At 39.3% G+C, this 21787-nt stretch overlaps 1 protein-coding gene across 12 annotated transcripts in view; it reads left to right on the forward strand.

Annotated features, from left to right (window-relative positions):
- The window catches only part of abcc3 (ATP-binding cassette, sub-family C (CFTR/MRP), member 3), a 38196-nt gene that overhangs the window by 12528 nt on the left and 3881 nt on the right, over positions 1-21787 (forward strand). The window contains exons 3-26 of one of the 12 annotated variants that reach the window (XR_010911804.1): positions 124-249; positions 1116-1253; positions 2929-3054; positions 3526-3587; positions 4635-4766; positions 6658-6912; positions 8485-8662; positions 8793-8954; positions 9146-9238; positions 9608-9811; positions 11154-11300; positions 11405-11492; positions 11872-11938; positions 12049-12175; positions 12874-13050; positions 13215-13382; positions 14286-14469; positions 14560-14668; positions 14791-14947; positions 15329-15536; positions 17907-18220; positions 20174-20373; positions 20569-20763; positions 21543-21644. Coding sequence is in view for 10 of the 12 variants with exons in the window: in XM_067487526.1 (XP_067343627.1) it covers positions 124-249; positions 1116-1253; positions 2929-3054; positions 3526-3587; positions 4635-4766; positions 6658-6912; positions 8485-8662; positions 8793-8954; positions 9146-9238; positions 9608-9811; positions 11154-11300; positions 11405-11492; positions 11872-11938; positions 12049-12175; positions 12874-13050; positions 13215-13382; positions 14286-14469; positions 14560-14668; positions 14791-14947; positions 15329-15536; positions 17907-18220; positions 20174-20373; positions 20569-20695; positions 21543-21644 (3651 nt within the window). In the remaining 2 variants the exon portion in view is untranslated. Of the gene's footprint in view, positions 1-123; positions 250-1115; positions 1254-2928; positions 3055-3525; positions 3588-4634; positions 4767-6657; positions 6913-8484; positions 8663-8792; positions 8955-9145; positions 9239-9607; positions 9812-10491; positions 10527-11153; positions 11301-11404; positions 11493-11871; positions 11939-12048; positions 12176-12873; positions 13051-13214; positions 13383-14285; positions 14470-14559; positions 14669-14790; positions 14948-15328; positions 15537-16428; positions 16740-17906; positions 18221-20173; positions 20374-20568; positions 20764-21542; positions 21645-21787 lie in introns of those variants that run through there. The other 11 variants (XM_067487528.1, XM_067487526.1, XM_067487527.1 and 8 more) reach the window with 11 other exon arrangements.

Consider the following 21787-nt stretch of genomic DNA (forward strand, 5'->3'; position numbering starts at 1 on the left):
AAAAGGTCAAAACATGCTCTTATGCTTAGATGGTGTTAATGATCTCTTTATCTTCTGTTTGTTTTTTATAGTGTTTCATGTTCTTTCGCTTGTTCTTCCTTCACTCTTTCCGTATGCTCTCAGGTGATCGGCTTGTTGTTATGGATAGTGTGTTGGACCGATGTCTTCTACACATTCCACGAGCTGCGGCATGGCCACAGCCAGCCGCCCATCTACTTTGTCACCCCGCTGGTTCTAGGCATGACCATGGTGAGGACACATTATCTCGAGAATTCACATGCGCTGCTAAAAATATTTCACTTTTAGATTTATCAGTGTTGCACTCTTAACATCTTATTTGTCTTTTATTCAAATACTTAGTTTATGATTGACATATTAATATTCCATCCCTATAGAAATGATGTTTGAATAAGTTCTCACCTGAAGGTAACATTGATACACTATGATACACCCCAGATTAGTGGATCATCATTGGCCATTCTAGTTGTGACATCACAAAATTATCTTGTATGTCCACATGTTAAACTGAGATTTGAAGTGAGCATAGACTTTATAAAAATTAAAAATTACAGGTTGGACAGCAATAATACCGTGGCTTTGGAATATTCCTGCCAATCAAACTTTATCAACTTATAACAAAATGTTTCCTTACTTTTTAATTTTTTGTTTTTTTGTTTTACATTGTATGTTTTGAGAGTAGTATCCATCAATGACAAACTTTTGGTTTTGGTATGCATCCAGTCTGGTTTAGGTACACTTTGTATTGTCACTTTGCTACTTTGAACACACCACAAACAAAACAAAACCTGCATAGGACCACGTGGATTTGGGACCCACCTTTTTCATCTGTCTATTTATTTAAATTGCTGTCCTTATGAATTAGCAACGTAGCACAGAGCCAGTGTTTGCCTTTAGCTCTTCTGAAGGCCATGTTGGGTGATTGAGAAACCTTAAAAGTCCTGGAGCAGCAAGTCTAACCCCAGTGGAAGAACAATCTACGTGAAAGATTGACCCAGTCAGTGGTTTGCCTCGCATGCACTCACTGATTCTGTCTTCGCTAATCTAACTCTTTTCTTGTACCCTCCCGTTTTATATCCTCATCCCTTTTGGCTCAGCTCTTGGCCACGTTTCTGATCCAGTTTGAAAGGTTACGTGGGGTTCAGTCCTCAGGAGTCCTCTTCATCTTTTGGTTCCTGTGTGTGCTGTGTGCCATCGTGCCTTTCCGCTCCAAGATCCTACAGGTGTCCAGCCAGGTGAGTACACAGATGCCCTTTACATCCCTTTACTGTAATCAACATCTCTGACTGTTGTCCTTTCACATCCTCCTGTTGATGTTCAGGAAAAGATTAAGAAAGTTCAGTCAACCTTGCTTCCCCTCAGCCCTCATCTTACTGTCTCAAAAGCGTGTTTGGAGCTCATAGTAAGTGGGACTGTTAAGCAGAGATAAGTTAAGCCTGTATTTATGGACTAAAGTATATATTATTTTAATAAATGACTAAGCGCTTAGAATTTAGGCTTTCAAATCTGTAGACCTTTAATCTACAACCCCAATTCAACAAAAGTTGGGACGATGTGTACAACATAAATATAAACGGACTGCAATGATTTTGAAATCTCATCAACCCATATTTTATTGCATAAACAACATATCAGATGTTCAAACAACTTTTTACATTTCATAGAAAACATTTTGTAGCATCCCCTCTTCTTTGAACAAGTGTCTGGAAATGTCTGGAAAGTGAGGAGACCAAATGCTGGAGTTTAGTAGAGGGATGTTGTCACGTTCTTGTCTGATGCAGGATTCTATTTGCTCAACAGTTCTGGGTTTTTGTTGCTGGATTTTTTTGTTTTATGATGCGCCAAATGTTTTCTATTGGTGAAAGGTCTAGGCTGCAGGCAGGGCGGTTCAGCACTCGGACTCCTCTCCTGCAAAGCCGTGCTGTTGTGATGGATGCAGTATGCAGTTCAGCATTGTCTTCCCAAAAAGAGACAATGTCTGGACATGTTGCTCCAAAACCTCTATATACTTTACAACGTTGATGGTGCCTTTCCAGATGTGTAAGCTGCCCACACCACAGGCATTAATGCACCCCTCTTTAGTTCACAGGACACAACATCCATATTTTCCCAAAATAATTAACCATTTTAATTTATCTGACCACAAAACAGTTTTCCATTTTGCCTCAGACCAATTTAAATGAGCGTTGGCCCAGAGAACACTGCAACGTTTCTGGATCGTATTCATATATGGCTTCTTCTTCTTTGTATGATACAGCTTTAACTTACATTTAACTTACATTTATGATACTACACATAATAAAGCCACATATTATACATGTGTAGATCTGAGCCTGTCAGACAATCTGCAAGACAGCTAGAGAAGCATGTGCTCAGGTCAGCCCAGGCTCCTGCTTTAATTATGTTGATCCAGAAAATATGATTCAGAAAAAAATGTTCCTAAGACCCTTTCGCATTATGAAAAGCAAAATGTCCATTCATAATCGTGTTCAGCAGATTTTAAATGTTAGTGTCCATGGAGGAAAGCACTAAAGTGAATGAGTTCATTCTCTATTTGTTTCTAATTGAATGGATGGAAGTTGGGCTCAAGTACTTCTGTAAACCTTGAATTAGTTTTTGTGAATACTCAGAATAAGCTCTGATTAATGTTTAATAAAAAAAAAAGCATTCTGAGTAACAATGATGCGTTTAATTTGTCTTTATCTTTTCTTTTTCTTATTCGTCCTAACGTCATCATGTTCCCACCCCTTTCAACATTCATTAACACACAGGTACCATTCATCGGTTGTATGGAGAAAACTTGATCCCCTCGTCTAATTTTCATAAATGTAAACAGGACTTGACAACTGTGTCTGAATGCACCTTTTCATGTGTGTATGTGTATTTGTTTGTCCTTGTTTCACATTTCAGAGTGAAGTGTCAGACAAGCTGCGATTCACTACGTTCTACTTCTACTTTAGCCTGGTGGTGTGTGAGCTGATCCTCTGCTGCTTCAATGAGAGACCTCCCCTCTTCTCTAGTGTTGTCACAGACCCTGTGAGTCACACAATCTGCTGCAGTGTCTGCTCACAAACCGTGAGGCAATTGTCCGTAGAGATACAGTTACTGTTAACTACTCATACACCGCAGAATAGTCCCCTCATGTAACCTGTATTGATTTGGAATAGTGATTGTGCATGTTGTAATGAAACCATGTACACAAGATGCCATCCCACACATTGCCAATGGGCCTGATCACCGTTTTTGGGGCCGAAGCTTCAGATAGCCGTGCTTACAGGTGAAAGTACAGCTATCTGGATCTACATACTGTCGGTTATGTTGTTATTGCCGTCTTCTCTGTCGCGATCTCAGTGTTACCCTTTTTATTGTATTCGTCATGCTGCTCTACATTTGTTAAAGCAGGTCACACACTCTTGCATGCACAAAGAGAACACAGTTGTTACTTCAATAGTCTCTGAAGTATGTTGTCCTTAACCTTGTTAATGTCTCTGACATGTTTCTTCTCAGAATCCCTGCCCTGAAGCCACAGCAGGGTTTCTCTCTCGCATGACGTTCTGGTGGTTTACGAGGTTGGTGTGCACCGTGCTCCGCTCCTGTACCAAACATACACAGACTCACACTTCATTTTATGTGTTGGTCTGCTAACGTAATTATAATTCAATGTAATCACAGAGCATATAAATAGTTATTTGTTTTCCACAGTGTTACAGCAAGCTACGAGCTAGGACCTACGATCTGCTTTTGTTATTAGACTGCACATGCTTCATACCCAACAGCAAATGAACAAGGTTCAGAACGTTCTTTAAAGTAAAGACTCAGTTGTTGAGTAACACCGGTTGGTTTCAGTGACCACAGTGTTAGTTTCTGTTTTTTTTTTACAACTCACAGAAGTGTTTATATTTCTCACAGAAGTATATCTAAAGACATGCATCTTAGTTTAATAGCTGTCTCTAAATTTTCCCTAGATGTGAGTATGAGTGTGAGTGTATGTTTCTCTGTGTTGGCCCTAAGATAGAGTGGTGACCCATCCAGGGTGTACCCTGCCTCGCCTACCCCAGCTGGGATAGGCTTCAGGCCCCCATGACTCTAAACAGGATGAACCATTACAGATAATGGGAAACGTTGGGCCTCCATACAGTATATACTAATATGAATCACGTCACATTATTGCATTTTCGAAATTTAGAATAATACTGAAAGTAATCTTCTGCCCTGCACCACTTGTCCTAGTTCTGTTTTTTGTTGGTTTTGACTCATAAAATAAGAGGATACTCTTTCTCTGATGGAAGTATAGCATCTTGTTTCTATTTTGTTCTGTAAGCCAACCTCCCCTTCTGCCCGAAAATACATCAAGCCAATTTCCGGTGAAATCAGATCCACTAGCACTTAATGATAATTAGGAAATCCAGAAAACTCAATTAGGTGTCTATGAAAAGCAATTTTTACTAAGCTGGCTCCAAGATACAGGGTTTTAGATTTTGAATTACATTTTGGCCAGTGGCAGAAAACTCTGTAAGCAGGGTCTTGTTTGTTTACACTAATTACATTTATTAACTTTGAAGATGAGTGGCCTGGGAGATGAAGATGAATTTAACTACACTTTCTCTCTTTATCAGTATGGCCATTAAGGGCTACAAAATGCCTCTGGAAACCAAAGACCTGTGGTCTCTGAATGAACGTGACAGCTCCAAGGTGACGGTGCCCAAACTCTTCAGAGAATGGGAGAAGGAGCAGGTCAAGGCCAACAGGTACATGTTTTTGCTGTCTGTAACATTACTGCTGGTCTGATGGGGTTTTGTTTTTTTTTTTATTGTTTTTAGACAACAATGAAGCTCTATGGTATAGAGGAACAAGGATAAGATAGGAAAAATATACATTATCAATATCAGTGCTGCAAAAATAAAAATGTAAATAAATTTGAAGCAGCAAGCCGACACAAACCAGATTACTACAGTGCTTGTAAATCTACTGTGAGACATTGTGGTCTCAAATGAGTAACTGTAAATACAATTACAGCTACAGTCCACCAAGACAAATGTGCACTCAGTTGTGCATGTGCCTATAATATGCTGTCTGTTTTGCTTTTGGAAAAAAAAAGAAAAAGGTTAAATCTTGCTACAGTCAGCTTCCCTGCTTTTGACTTCCCTGTCAGAACAGAGAAGAGAGAGGATGTTGTTTTTGAGGGCAGAACTCTTTGTGCATGTGTGCTTGCAGGCATATGTTCACCACTGTTTGCACAAGTGAAACCATCAGCATATTTTCCCAGCCTCCCAGCATGTTAGCTCCAATCCAATATGTGAAACTGGCACCACTACTGCTGCATATTTGCTTTAAACAACTGTGGAACAAATGTAAGGAAAAGGCATTGAAACACACAGGCTACACCATACAGAATATCTCATCGGCAGACATCAGACAGAATGGAGTAACAGCTTTGCTTCCTGTTGTTGCGCTCACTTGTTCTAAATGTTAAGAGTGTTTTAGGTTTTAATGTCAGAGCCTTGAAGGATTAACTAAATCTCCTACTGTTTTGCATGAGGTTACCCATGTGTGTAATCTTGCATTCCACAGCGTAAATGTTTTACCTAAGAACAGCACATCCACAGATTGTAGTGCTACAGCAAAAAGGCAATTTCATGCGCATATACTCAACAAGTTGACTGAACTGAGCTCCATCAGGCAGCTTCCTCTCTGTGTATTGCAGTTTTCCTGTCAGGTTTTTATTGTAATTTCCCACTGAGAATGACTTGTAAAATGATATGGGAAATGCCTGATTAGGCCTTTTCATTTTGGGTCTGCAAACCTGTTTGGTGTTAAGTTGAATTCCATTGCAGTTGTCCTGTTAAACTGTAGTCACTAATTAGTGCACCGCTGGAATCTGACTCCTCTATTTTGAGATGGTGTTAGATTAGGTTTGGTGTAGTTTCACATCTTGCATTTGTCTGGTAGCGTAAGAGCAAATTAACATGTTTTTTAACTTGTTGTTTTTAATTTGTTCTTTAAAGATAAGTGATTCTTATCTTAGTAATGTGATACAACATTACTTTTTTTTTTGTCTGACATTACTACTTGTTCAGTTTTTCTAGATAGATTTAATGTTTGAAAAGTTAATGCAAAAAGGCTTTTTATAGGTTTTTATAGGTTTAAAAAAAAGCTGCCTATTGGCCCCACCCCCCCAAAAAACTATAGCTTTCCTATTATTATTGTTGTTGTTATTATTATCATTATTATTATTATCATTATTAAGGGTTAAAGTACATTTGTGATTAATAGTTAACATTAAAATATTTATCATAGCAGCTTTAAATATATTCTGTGTCTCAGAGACAAGTGTGGAATTTTTTTCCGTCTTACTAGAATATATTAATACATTGTCTCATTCCAACCAACCATCTCTTAGTAATTTACCATCCTCAGTGAATTATCCTGTGAGAAATTACACTTGGTCTAAAGCAAGACTGTAAAGTAGATCTCACATCTTGGTTTCTCTTCAGACAGTTGCAGTATTTGGCATGTGAAGCCCTTGGTGACACCGTTACCTCCCAGTACCGATTAGTTCTTTATACCATGATAACTTTCTCTCTTTCTCTCTCCATCTCTGTCCTACCTCTGGTGGTCTCCCAACCCCTCTGTCGACAGTCAACACAGTCAGCCCAGCCAGGCTGTGTACTCCAAGCCCCCCGCTTCCACCACCAACCACGTCGCAGGAGAAGGGGGTGGAGGTGAAAGCAACCCTGAGGAAGTGGAGGTGCTGCTGTCCAGTCAGAAAGCTGCTCCCCGGCAGCCATCTTTCCTACGTGCCCTCATCAAAGCCTTTGGACCCTACTTTCTGATTGGCTCAGGCTTCAAACTCCTGCAGGATATGATCACTTTTGTTAACCCTCAACTACTCAGGTAAAAAAAATAACATCATTGCAGGAAGTTTCCACTGCTAAAATATATTCGCACAAACACTACAAACCTGCTATTGTTCCGGTGCTATTGAATCCTGTTTTTACATCGTCATTTTGCGTTTTGTGTTTGTGCTTTTGCATGCTGGTTTGGTTTATGCAAACCAGCATGCAAAAAGACAAACATATGTTTCGGTTTTAATCTTCTAGTGTGTGTGTGTGTGTGTGTGTGTGTGTGTGTGTGTGTAAACAGTGATAACACCTCTTCTGTGAAAGTGTTATCTACATATTATGATCAGTAATATCAGATATCAGAAATGGCTGATCACATAGTTTTCTTGTGTGCATTCATGTGTTTGAAAATTAATAAGATCATTTTGGAGTACAGAACTTTTACAGAGCATAATATTTATCTAAAGTAGTAAATTGCAGTACTGGTTCTACATTTTATTTTAAAACTGAAGCTTATGATCATATATACTACTAATTTTTGAGTTTAGGAAGTGTTGAAAAGAAAACACTTGCTGGTCCTGTCAGTATGTGAAGAAATCACCAAATCTAAAATGTTTTTTGGGTTTTTTTTTGTGAGTTTTATCGCTTTTGTTTGATTCAGTACAACCAGATATTTCCATTTCGGCGTGTCCATTGGTTTAGGATAGCTCTTTGCATTCAACAACTGGAATTATTGTAGCAGAACTTCTGCATTGCCACGTCTAAATGTATATGCACTAGGATCCAAAAGCAAATAAACATGATTACGACTGTCTAGTGCGACTACAAGGTAAGCACTACACAGTTATAGCATGCTAAAAGCATGCAAAGATAACCAAATTGTTTAACAAGATCCCACAGTTCTGCTAACATTACTGCCAATGTGGGGAATTCTCAGTTATTATATCTGCCACTTGTTTAGTGTTAAAGTGAATGCTTAAATTTCGAAGCGGAGTCCAAGCTCCTTCTGCTTGTTTAAAGGAAGTGTTTTGCAGATATATACTGGGCCAGCACACTTGAGCCAGTTAAATAAGGTGTGACTAGTGAGTAATAGTAGAATGGAAGAATTTCCCCAATTCAAAGGTGTAGTAACTAGGGGCTTTTAGGGGCGACTGTAGCTCAGTTGGCAGCTGTACACGAATCACAGGGTCAGTGGTTCAGTTTGTGGTCCCCTCTGGATATGTGTCGGAGTGTCCTTGGGCAAAACACTGAACCCCAAGTAGCTCCGGGTGCATCAGGCGAGCACCTTGCATGACACCACCACCGTGTGTGTGTGTGAGAATGCGTGAATGAGAAGCACCATTGTAAAGCGCTTTGGATAAAAGCGTTATATAAATGGTCATTTACTATTTAAGATATGACATAAGTATAAACTAAAATAACTTTAGCTCTAAAGTAGTTCACTGAGAAGATTACTAAATGCTATTTAAACTTCTTTTCTTAAATCTACATAAAACATGCTGTCACACAAGTTTACAAACTCCAACCTATGGGTAATGTGCTTATGCTAACTTGTGGAAATGCTTTGCATAATGTTACATGCATTTTACCCACAAACCAAGAATTTTTTCCTTCACTTTTACAGGATGCTTATTTCTTTCACGAAACAGAAGGGTGTTCCTGATTGGTGGGGTTACACACTGGCCTTCCTCATGTTCTTCGCGGCCTTCCTGCAGACCCTCATGCTCCACCATCACTTTCAGTACTGCTTTGTCACAGGCATGAATGTACGCACAGCTGTGATAGGAGCTATCTACAGGAAGGTATGCAAGAAATGGTTGCACATTAATTTTCGGACCGGTTTTGTAATGCATATGCACCGATGTCGTAAAAGATTTTACTCTAGAGGAGATAACTGTGTTTTACATTGGTTTCCCCCTCATTATTCTGCAGGCACTGGTGATAACTAATGCTGCCAAACGTTCATCTACAGTGGGAGAGATAGTCAACCTGATGTCTGTGGATGCTCAGAGGTTCATGGACCTCATCACCTTTCTCAACATGTTGTGGTCTGCTCCTCTTCAGATTATGCTGGCGCTGTATTTCCTCTGTCAGGTACATGCACAAATTACACATGGATTATGGGGTCATGAATAAACCTGTGTAGTAATGAATGGACGTTACCCTCCATATTTATTTACACGTACACATTGTGTTTGTTAGACAAAGGGGAATTTTTCTGCACTTCTCTGCATTTATTTTGAAAAACATTTCCACTTATTAATTGACCGTTCTATATTTTGCAGTATCTTGGTGCTTCTGTACTGGCTGGGGTGGCTGTCATGATCATGTTGATCCCCTTTAACGCCGTTATTGCCATGAAGACCCGAGCCTACCAGGTATAAACTGTCAAATTAGTTAAATTTTCATTCAACATCACAGAAGTTTTTGTTTTACAAAATTGTACATGTTTAATATTTATTCCATGCCATGCTTTGCTATGTTTCTGTTTTACACATTCAATGCTATTTTTTATTATTACATAAAAATACATTTTTTTTCTGTGTTTGAATGCACTGATTCGTTTGCACGGCTGTAATAGTATTATACATATAATTCAACATGATTTTCAAGTTAATTATGTGGACTTCACTTTAAAGTAATAAACATCCAGTTTTAATTTAGTTTTCTATATTGTTTTTCTAGAGTTAATTAACAGAAGTTTGGATTCCTCTCATCGCCTTTGTCCTTGTGTCCCTCTTAACCAGGTGGAGCAGATGCAGTACAAGGACTCCCGAATCAAGCTCATGAATGAAATCCTGAATGGTATTAAAGTGTTAAAGCTGTACGCCTGGGAGAACTCCTTTAAAGAAAAGGTCCTGGCCATCCGTCAGAAAGAGCTCAATGTGCTGCGCAAGACGGCCTACCTGGGTGCACTGTCCACCATGGCCTGGACCAGCGCCCCTTTCCTGGTAGGCTCAGTCCACATGTCTGAGAGCTCTGTTTCTACACTCGCTGTTTTTAGAAATTAGGTAAACAGGGGTAACTGTCAGAATCAGCTGTGGAGATTGTGACCTAGCAAATCCAAACCGGCTGAAACAATTCTATGACAATGTTTATATTTATATTATATTTGTTATTTTCTGCTGATGACAACACGATTAACTTTGTTGGATTCCAGTTAGGGTTCATGTGAGGATTTAATTTGAAGTCAAAATTTATTTTTGGCAGCTGTCAATGCAATTCGCCATGTGTGGAGATCGTCTAGTTTTTGGTCAGAAATGAAAATGAGGCTTTGGTTGAAGCTAATTTAGAAACTTGATGATAAAGAGTTTCTTTGTGTAGAAATTCTTGGAGCAAAAAATATTGGGAGCAATTTTTTGTAAATACAAATATTGGCATCATGGGGATTAGCAGTCTCCCAGGTAAGTTTGTTAACCCCTATTTTGGTTTTTGATTTTGGTAACGTTTGATTTATTGTATGCAATAATAAAGCTGCAAATTAATAAGGCCACAGAAATTAAAATTATTGAAGTTCTTTGAATGAGATCACTAATTTATATAAAAACAATTCTAATAGGTGGAAGAGCTATGCAACAACAAACAGCAGTTTTTACACAGCTTTCTGTTTTTTCTTCTTTTCTTCACTCAGCCTGGAGCTTAAATTAACAAATTGCACATCAAAATGCAAGTATACTCATGGTTTTTCCGGAAAAGTGACTCTCGCAGCATCAGGATTACTCACCGTAATCTTACTGTAATCTGTAATCTTACTGTGATCAAGAAAGTTAAGAAAGTGCTGTCTAAAAGACGCATTGGGCATCGTGATAATAGTGCCACTATTTGTTGGAGTGTATTAGTATGAGAAGAATCGAGGCATCTTTTCACAAGACCCTTTTAGATTGACTCAGCATTCTTTCTTTCTTATTCAGTCCATTTTGGCTAAACACACACCCACATGTACACACACACTCACACAAATAACACAACTCTTTTTCAAAGTACAGGTCCTCTGATTTAGCCCCTCACAAAAAGTTATAGTTCTCCTATAGATGTGAAAGATGTGGTATGTTTATAGTAATATATTTAATGAAATCTGAAATCAATTTGAAAAAATGAAATCCTGAATTTTGGCTGGTCAGAAAATGTCAGTAGTTATAAAGTCTTTTATGAGATGAATGGTAGCAGCTGTTGATAATGAGGTCATTGCAGAGTCTCTGGTTCACTCAGATTAAAGCACTGACTGTTGTTCAGCTCTAATGTAAACCGATGGTTCATGATTTCTCAGCAGCCTGTTTGTTGATGCGTTTCTAGGTTTCCTTGACAACATTCGCTGTGTATGTGACAGTGGATGAGAACAACGTCCTGGATGCGGAGAAGGCCTTTGTGTCACTCTCCCTTTTTAACATCCTAAGGTTTCCTTTAAACATGCTTCCCCAAGTCATCAGCAGCATTGTCCAGGTGAGTTTTTTCTTTTTCTTTTTTATCTTACTCCCCTTGCCTGTGCTTTTTTTTTTTTTTTAGCAGATTCCATCATGTGCAAATGTTTTTATTCTGCAACTCAGGCCAGCGTCTCACTGAAGCGAATTCAAGGTTTCTTGAGTCATGATGAGTTGGACCCAAATTCAGTAGAAAGAAAGAACACAGCCACAGGTAAAATTAAGTCTAATTAACCACTACTCTTTTGATTTAGGTTGGAGAAACATTTTGTTTTGCCTATGTCCTGTTTTTACCCTTTTGAGCTCAAAGCAGACTTTGTTTGCAGCTAGGAGAAGTTTTGAAATGTCAAAATGTTGGTTTTCCGTTGTTATTTCAAAGGGCCCTTGAAACAGAAAGCTTGAGTGCATAGTCACAGCTTCCTAGTTATAACTTTCACCCTGTGACTCAGAGCCTGAAGAGCCTTTGGATGACTAATTCAGTAGTTAGGAAATTATTTCAGCCTTTTGTCCTGTCATATGACATCAGTTCTTTTGGGAATTCAAATGCTGCAGACATATAATTATAATTTACATGATATTTTCCTGATCAACAGACTTTTCAGTGACAGTTGTCAATGGCAAGTTCACCTGGGCTAAAGAGGATCCCCCTGTTCTGCACAGGTATGTCATCAAGAGCTACATTCTTCATTCTGCTTGTATTTTTTAGTGTTTTTGTTATCATACTGTAGTCTATTTTTAAAATGTGTGAATGCTGACTGTGTGTTTTTTAGTATCAATGTGATGGTGCCCCAGGGCTCCCTGCTGGCAGTGGTGGGCCACGTTGGCTGTGGAAAGTCCTCCCTGATCTCTGCACTGCTGGGTGAAATGGAGAAAGTGGAGGGAGAGGTTTCAATTCGGGTACCTTTGTGTTCTGTCTAACGATACAAGATAGTACACGGTTACTTTATTGATTTTTCCTTTAAAGCTGTGGAGGAGGCTGTGCATAATGATGACTCCATAGAAATAATCACCAGTAGTTTCAGCTCTATGGAGCAGATCAGCAGCTTTCAACAATTTGTTTGGTTTTAGTTCAGTCTCATTGCCATTGCACTCAAAAACCCACTGTACAGTACTTTACCTGCTCATCAACAAATTGCCGTTGAACATCATTTAGCAGCTACATGTAAGGCTCAGCTATCAAAAGAATTAGTAATGCAGCTTTATTGCTTACATTCACAGCTTCAGGACACTTGGTTGTTTGCATTAACAAACAGAATCTCTTATGTTTGTAAGATAGGGCATTGATGTTACGTAATCTACAACATCTCTGCATGTTTTCACAAATAGTTATCTGCACATACACGAATTTGCGGGGCAGCTGATTTCAGCTTTGGAAATTAGGAAACGTCAGTTCTAACATCATCAATGACTTGGAGAAGATAAGACACAAGAAAAGAATATAAAACTACTTATATTTTGTTATTTAAATACATATACATACACACATACTTATATTTTTTTTAAAAGATGCGCATAAATATAAAAACGTCCTTAATGGCCTGTCAAAATGTGATCTCTCATTATGTAAAGAAACATTTGTATGCCTCTCTCCTCAGGGGTCAGTGGCATACGTACCTCAGCAGGCGTGGATACAGAATGCCACGCTGCGGGACAACATCCTGTTTGGAAAACCCTACAATGAGCAGAAGTACCGCTGCGTTCTGGAAACCTGTGCATTAACCCCTGACCTGGAGGTGCTGCCTGGTGGAGATCTGACTGAGATAGGAGAGAAGGTACAAAAGACTAGCACTTTCATTTTCTTTCTTTTACTGTGCAGAGTCCCTTCAGCTGTTCTTTATGTCTGTTTTAACATCTGGCTTCAGACACTTTTTGTAATTACTTGTGTAACGAAATCTTTATTATCTGTGGTGAAAGCATCTCTGTCTCAACTATGCAGGGCATCAACCTCTCTGGGGGGCAGAGACAGAGGGTGAGTCTGGCTCGAGCTCTGTACAGTGACACTGATATCTACCTGTTGGACGATCCACTGTCTGCTGTGGATGCCCACGTGGCCAAACACATCTTTGACAAGCTCATTGGTCCAGAGGGGGTGCTAAAGGGCAAGGTGAGAAGAATCTGAATCCAAAATCATGAAATGTTACAAATCAAGCCCATACACAGCTAAATGAATTACAGTGCATATAGTACAAATTGCCGTCACTTTGAGCCCTTGTCATAATATGTAATTCCCTCTGCTGCATGGAACTGTCATGAATCTGACTCTAAAAGTCTGAACAACAACTAATATATTTTTTATTTCCAATAAGATTGTGGCTTCCAACCATTATAAAAACTATATATCTAACAGAATCTACTTGTAGAGTCTTTGGACTATAACTATAAACTGCAGCAAAGTGAGTGACAGAAATATGCTTTTTCAAAATAAGTTTTACACAAAGTGTTCATGAGCAGACGAACAAACTTGCTTTACCATGCGCTACAAGACAGCAAGCAACGAAAATAATTGTGATTAGGCTTTTTGCCATTATAGAGCAGCCGTAGTTTTTATATACAAATAACTGCAAACTAATGTTTCCATCAGCCTTAGTGTTTAGTATTAGCTAATTGCTAAAATGCTAAACTAGGATGGATGACTCTGGAATTATGCTGACATTAAATTTATATTTAAAGGTTTAGGTCAAAGCGCCACCGTGCCTGAGCCTCACAGAGCTTCTAGCGTAGCTGTAGACTCAACAGTGGAAGCTTTCTATTATCTTTTTACCACAGAGGAAGTTGTATCAGTTTATGACTGTTTGTTTTTTTATATTTATGACGCTAATTTCCCTTAAGGGGCTGGTGGAGTTCCTGTGTCACTGGTTTCTGCTAGGAAAGAGGATGCACAATATTATAGCACGAACTGTATTACTGACCTTGTAATAAAAGGTGTTATTATATTACTATATTTGTGTAGCATAGTGTAATAAAAAGTACTAGAAGCTTTTTTTTTTTTGTTCTTTTGACTCTATAGACACGTATTCTGGTGACACACGGCATCAGCTTCCTACCTCAGGTGGATAACATAATGGTGATGGTGGAGGGCCGGGTGTCAGAGATGGGCTCCTATCAGGAGCTGCTCAAACAGAACGGCGCCTTCGCAGAGTTTCTCCGGAACTACTCTTTGGAGGACATCATAGAGGAGGAAGAGGCCTCGGGTAGAGTGCCTACTCCTGTTTTGTGTGCGAACAATGAATGATTGAGCTTCTTTGTTGGCAATCTTTAATTTTGTGTTTCTCAATACACAGAGGACTTGATTGAAGATGAAGAATTGTACCCTGAAGATGCCCTTAGCAACCACACCGACATGGTGGACAATGAACCAGTGATCAATGAAGCTAAGAGAAATTTCATAAGGTATCAGAACCACTTTATATACATTGCCTTAAATATAGTTATATTGTAATTAGATGTTTTCTTCCATTTGCTTTGTGCCAAATCCCTCGCTGTACACTTTCTCCCTCCTCTCCCTTTCACAGACAAATCAGCATCATTTCAGCAGAGGGAGAAAACCTGAGGTCACGTTCAGTGCGGAAACACAGCTGCAGCCAGAGAAAACACAGTGAGCCACAAGAGAAAAAGAAACCACAAGAGGTGGAGAAACTGATCCAAGCAGAGACTTCAGAAACTGGCAGGGTCAGTTTATTAAACCTGTATTCCTTGTCTTTCTTAAGCCTATTGCTTTAATTGTTTACTTCTATTTTCAGACACACTTTTATATTGTAAGTGTTATTTACTGGGTCCACAGCCTTAAAATCCATCATGTTGTCGCTCTTGTATGTAAAATAATTGCCTATTTTTGATATTGTAAGTTATTATTTTTTCAGAAGACATTCCACTTCAACATACAGTAAATTAAATAAGACCTGAACTTAACTATTAAACCTTTTTACCATTAGGTTCTCAAAAGATTTTCATAGCATTGCAATATCATACTATTGCTATTTATTGTTATTTTATAGAAATATAAAATTCCAATTGTATTTTTATACAGTCTGTGCTCATTCTTATCTCCAGGTAAAAACTAAAGTGTACCTGGAGTATGCCAAAGCAGTGGGACCACTGTTGTCAGTAGTCATCTGTTTCCTGTATGGCTGCCAAAGTGCTGCAGCTATTGGTGCAAACATCTGGCTTAGCCAGTGGACCAATGACGCCTCAACAAATCAAACTCAGGAGAATGTTAATATGAGGGTTGGGGTGTACGCAGCACTGGGCATTGCACAAGGTAAGCATCACATCAAGCAATGAATGAGACTAGTGAATGTTTGGTGGTTAGAGGATAAGGCTGGTGATTTACTAGGTTTTGATAATGTTATCAATACGGTCCACTATATTATATTAGATATTATACTTGTATTGGTACTCTGTATCAACAAGTACTTAAATGTACTTTTACTCAATGTGTGAAAAAGTGGCATCGGTACATCCCTACATGGACCTTTACTATTGTCTGCAAACTATTATTAAGACATCAGTGTGAAATGTTTCTATATGAAAATTATGAAAAATACAGGCACTGGACTAATTAAAAAGTTCCACAAACTAAATCGCTGGCCTTATCCTTTTACTCCAGTTATGTCATGAATTTGTTGTTTGTTGTATTTATATAATTTTGTAAACACTTCCTTTTTGCACAAAGACACATCCTGTGTTTTTAGGTCTAGTGTGCTGTCACATCATGGTGCTAACATTCTTTTTGAACCTGAACAGCTACTTTAGCTACATGGTGCCAAATGCTACTTCCACGGCTTCTGGTTGCCGAGTTTGTTGCAAATAACTGAATGTATTTGCTTTGCAGGGGTTGTTTTGGTAATCTCACTGGAGGGGGGCTGCCAAAAATAGCTCTAATACAAAGACCCAAGTACAAGCACTACGTTGAATAATTAGCCTGCAGTGTTAATGCTTGTAGATGGTTTTGGTTCTAATCCCGGGTGTTATAGGTGTAATGCAAAAGTTGGTGCTGCTGTCTCTTTTTCAGTGAACTGTTGCCTTGACATCTTTACACACAGGACAGATGATGCCTTTATCTATAAGTGATTCCATTGCTCTAACACATTAAATACCCTCCTCTCTCGTGTCTTTTCCTCTACTCCTCCTCTGATACAACTTCATCCTAGGTATCCTGGTCATGATCTCTTCCTTCACACTAGCAATGGGGAACATCAGCGCAGCCAGGAAGCTGCACCACAACCTGCTCACCAACAAACTTCACACGCCCCAGTCTTTCTTTGATACCACGCCTATAGGACGCATAATCAACCGCTTCTCCAAGGACATCTACGTGATAGACGAGGCTCTGCCAGCTACTGTGCTCATGTTCCTGGGAACCTTCTTTGTCTCTCTCTCCACGTTGTTAGTTATCGTTTCCACTACACCCATCTTTGCTGTTGTCATAGTGCCCCTGGCTCTTATATACATCTTTGTCCAGGTACTCGGGGAATTTTTAATTTGCTCATGTGCCAAATGATCCCCTATGTTCCTTCTTTCTTTATTTGCAAATTTGTAAATCTTCCCCTTCCTGGAATGGCATACTGCATGCATGATGGTTTTGAAAACTCCCTCTCTTTGTTTCTTGTTTATCTGTAGCCTGCGATGTCAGTGACGAGCATCTGCTGATAATCTCAATTTTCAGTCATTAATTTACTTTACTCTCTTCACAGCTGAAATGTTTCCTGTACTGCCTACACCCTGCTTCCACACACACACTAACATATGCACACTGCCATATTGATCTATATAATGTGGACCCAATGTGCACAATATACAATATTCTCACAAATAAGGAAGTTGATTTTTATGTAATAGCATCTAAGAGTGAAGCTGAGTCATTAGTGATTCATAAACTCCATCTAGTGGTATAATAGTGTTACTACAACTTACCTGCATTTACTGGGCCTCCAAGGTGTCAGGATTTGTTTTAGGGATTACATTAGGGATTTCTGTGGTTATGCTAGTTATGCCACGAATGTGTAACCTTTGTAGAGCATGTTTTATTGTAGTAAAAATGGGGAGCATTGGGGCGAACTTTTTGTTGGATTAATGACAGTAACTGGCTGGTACTTTGTGCTATAGGATAGAGGTTTAGATTCAGTTTCGAAACTCTATAAATTTACCATTAATATTTGATATATTTATTGAACTTGATGAATCTTGATTGACATTAAAAAAAATGGTTGTTTTTCTTCAGTGTTATTAGAAAATCAATTTAGTCTCAGCGGGCTGCGGAGAGTTGTCATTACCAGAGGAGTGACAACTGTCCTGGCTTCCCACACTGCCCTGATACAGAAGATGTTATGCATTTTCTTTTTTCTCTTTGCTTGGACCACACAGACATTGCAAATATTAGGCCTGTTTGTTCAGCAGTAACAGTCACAATGGCAGCATACCAAGCCCAAGCGATTGATTAAAAATAACTTGTTTTCAGCCGTATGAGGTGATTTTCAAAAAGCCACAGTGAAGTCCTCCATGTGATTTTTATGAAATTGGCGCTGACAGTGGAATCTGCTGTGTCATTAGAAGTTAAGAACGGGACCTAATTCGTGTTGTTGTGTTGTCACGTTTGACCTCGTTCCCCTCCCCTCCCCCCTTCTCGCAGGTGTGCTGTTGTTGGTTAACTGCCTGTTGTGCCGGGCCTACAGTATGCTGCGGGCAGCCGAGCTCACGCACCGCAACTTGCTCCAGGGGGTCCTGCGAGCTCCGCAGGCCTTCTTCGAGACCACCCCCACTGGGCGGTTACTAAACCGCTTCAGCAAAGACGTGGATACTATAGACTCGCACATCCCAGACAATATTGACATATGGATGCGCACTTTCTGGTACACACTGAATGTGCTGCTCATATGCTCTGCCCTCACCCCAATGTTCCTCATAGTCGTAGCCCCGTTAATGGTGTTCTATTGGTGGGTTCAGGTAAATAGGAAATGAGTCTGCTAACCTATTAATACAACATGCATGTCTGAGAGTGTTGAGTGTGTGTACTGCCGGACTGTTGCATGTGGTTGAATTGCTGATCATTGCTGTTCTGTTGCCGTAGTTGCAGTGTGGTTTGATCGTTGCTAGTCCAGTAGTCCTAGCTCAGTCTGTTGTTTCACACAGTGGGAGCTCTAGTCAGCACTCACCACTTAGCCTGACACAAAGCATTTAAATCGAGATTTTGTTAAGGCTTGAATATACGATAAATTCTCAGACTGGGTTGATCTGGAAGCATAAAACATCTCAGTGGTTACACAGTATATGTGTGTGTACCTCTAATTCATTACTGTTTGAAGATGAAGATGTTACACTGCTCCTGCAACAGCATCATTGAGCTCAAATGTTCACGTTAATCTTGTCCAGTCTTTTTTTTTTTTTAAGCCCTAGTGGCTGATTTAAAGTTTTGATGACTTTCAAGCTATTACCAGTGCCATTCAGGTTTAATGAGGTTCTTTCTGCCACGGAACCTGGTCCATCTGTCAGGTGCTGTGGTGTCAGAGCTGGCTGGAGTGTGGTAGCTGTTGAAAAGCAGTTGTAAATGGCGAAGGGTGTAGTTTTCATCTCCACACTACTGATTTTATTTATTTTTTTATAATTGATAAAAATAAGGCAAAAACGCAAATCAAGATGAATAATTGCCAATGGTGTATGGAAATCTAAAGACAAATGGTGCCTTCCTGTGTTCACATTATAATATGTAATAAGCTGGTGAGTGTATGTGGTTACATATTGGTTTCCTTTAGTGACCCTTGATTTTGATTTAGACATGGTGATCAAAACTCACTCTATACTTGGTAACAACATGGCCCAGTTTGAAGTATCTTTGATGGTTAGTAAATTGTAAAGGCTCATCTTACTCAACAGAGAGGCTGCATTTGAGCTTGTAAATCAGCAGTTTAAAAAAGAACTTTTATGATCTCATCAGCGTTATGCTGCGTTCTTGGACCTTAAGCCAAAATATGAAGTAAAAGTGACAATATCTGCTGCATTGGTTGAAATTGTAATGTATTTTTTTTATCTTGTGGGACCCCCATCCTTATAGAAGTGACATATTAAATCTCTGGAGTTTTCCTTTAATCCCAGACTGCAGACATTTAAATTAAATAATCAAACAGTCAGTGGCTTACAAGCATATTCCTTATAATTTTATGTGTTGAAAAGGTCCAGCTCACACTAGATTGTTGTAGTTGTTGTTTACTGGTAGTCAGTGAATTGATTTTAGAGTATTCACCGGATGCTTGGCTGTAAGAGTGTGGCTGTATACACACTCTTTCTGCTAGACTAATATCAGCTGTAATAACACAAGCTCATAATATTCCAATGGCTTTGTCATGGCATCCCTGCTGCATGGCCTTTGTCTTTGCTCCATCTTCGCTGCAGACTGTCAGGGGGGGCTTCTGTTTAAACATTAATGTTCCACAAATAAATTATTGCATGTAGGTAGTAAGGGAAACCAAACTGTTGCTTTTAACATTTCAAAATAATTCTAATAATGGTTCCATGTATTTATAAGACTATGATTTTTATTTTTATTTTTTATGCAAACACATGCATTATGAAAAACAAAACATCTGCAGTTAACATTCTCCATGTGATTTATATCTTGTGGACACATAGATGAAGTTATTATGGACTAAAATTATTGTATTTTATATTGGTAACTAGCCGAATTTGCTTATAGTCTTAGAAGTCACCACCTCTGAGGAAATTTGGATTATCAAAGGGCTGCAGCTGTTTTGTTCCTTCATTATTACTGTGTGTGTGTGTGTGTGTGTGTGAGAGAGAGAGAGAGAGAGTATGTATCATAATGTTTATTGACTATCTGAACATATATGACTTTTTGTTCAGTTGTAATGTTGTGTTTATTTCTCTCCCCCTCAACACCTGTAGAGATTTTATGTTGCCACATCTCGCCAGCTAAAGCGCCTGGAGTCAGTCAGCCGCTCTCCCATATACTCCCATTTCTCTGAAACCATCACTGGCTCTAGTGTAATCCGAGCTTATGGCAGACACAATTCCTTTGTCCTGATGAGTGATTTGAAAGTGGATGAGAACCAAAAGAGTTACTACCCTGGTATAGTGTCCAACAGGTACGTCTCCTGTGTCAGCCCAGTAGAACAGCTGGTGTGTTCTAATGTTATTGGAAAGACTATTTCTGTCCTTTTCAACACATCCACTGGTGTGATGGTTGAGGCCATCGCACTAGAGAAGACACTAGAGTTCACACTAGACTTCAACAAGAGGTCATCATCGTTGTCATTAACTCTAACTCTGTCGTCGTACAGGTGGCTCGGGGTGCGGATCGAATTCATTGGGAATTGCATCGTGTTGTTCGCCGCTCTATTTGCAGTGATTGGGAAGGACAATCTGAGCCCTGGTCTTGTGGGTCTGTCGGTATCCTACGCTCTACAGGTGGACTACTAATCAACTACTGTAATAAGATCCGCATGGAGCAGTGAAAATCAGGCTATCACTTTCAAGTACTAACATCAAGTTGTGTCGTCTTGTGTTTTAACACAGAAACTAAGGTGTCATGTTTTTAGCAGCGTTAGGGAAGTTACTGTATAAGGTATATTACAATGATACTTTCTAAGTTGGAAAACAATGTTTTGCACTTAAGTTCTGTCAAGCGGTCTACTTTTGTTCAACATTTACCTCCTGCTTTGCGTGTTCAAGCTGCATTGAGACATTAGGTAATGCATTATACTACTGTGTTACCAATTCACAAGTGTTGCCCATGATGATAAGCCACACAAGGTTTCTTATCACCAGACCGAAGTTTATTTCAGTTTAGTTCAGTAAGCCACAAACTCAAGCTCTGTCATCTTCTGTTTTCAGCTGAATAATCCAAAATCCTATTTTTCTGTACACCCCTTGCCCAGCACCAAATGACAAAAAGCCAGAGTTTCCAACTAGCTAGTGACATAATTGTTAGCAGCTAAAGAACCAGCTCTGACAACGTCAGGCACAATATCAGTGTTGTCTTTACAGCTTGTTCTCCTGACCCCAAGAGGCCAAAAACAATCAATCAAATCTATGTTTAATCACCAATAATTAACTTTTATTACACGCTCTTTTTCTCACTTGGTGTTGTAATTATCATATTTGTATTTGTAGTGTGGGTTGGATATTTAAAGCCACCAAAAATTGTTTTGGTAAACGTGTGCATTTCCGTTACCGTTATGACATTTTCTAGATCAAAGAACTAGTCCGGCAAATAATCTGCAGTCACTTTAAAGCCTGTATTGTTCTTCTGTAGGTAACCATGTCTCTTAACTGGTTGGTGCGAATGACTTCCGATCTAGAGAGCAACATAGTAGCAGTGGAGAGAGTGAAGGAGTACTCCGAGACCAAAACAGAGGTATGGTGTCTACCGTACATACATGAAGCGTCCACTTCTGCCTCTACACATGCATAGTATAAGATTAAGCTGGACTGTGCATGTGTTTGGCTGCACATGTAAAATGTGGTAGACTTAGAGCTGCTCTTAAAAAGTTGGTATTT

The sequence above is a fragment of the Channa argus genome, chromosome 20, assembly GCF_033026475.1.
Source record: "Channa argus isolate prfri chromosome 20, Channa argus male v1.0, whole genome shotgun sequence".
Taxonomy (NCBI): domain Eukaryota; kingdom Metazoa; phylum Chordata; class Actinopteri; order Anabantiformes; family Channidae; genus Channa; species Channa argus.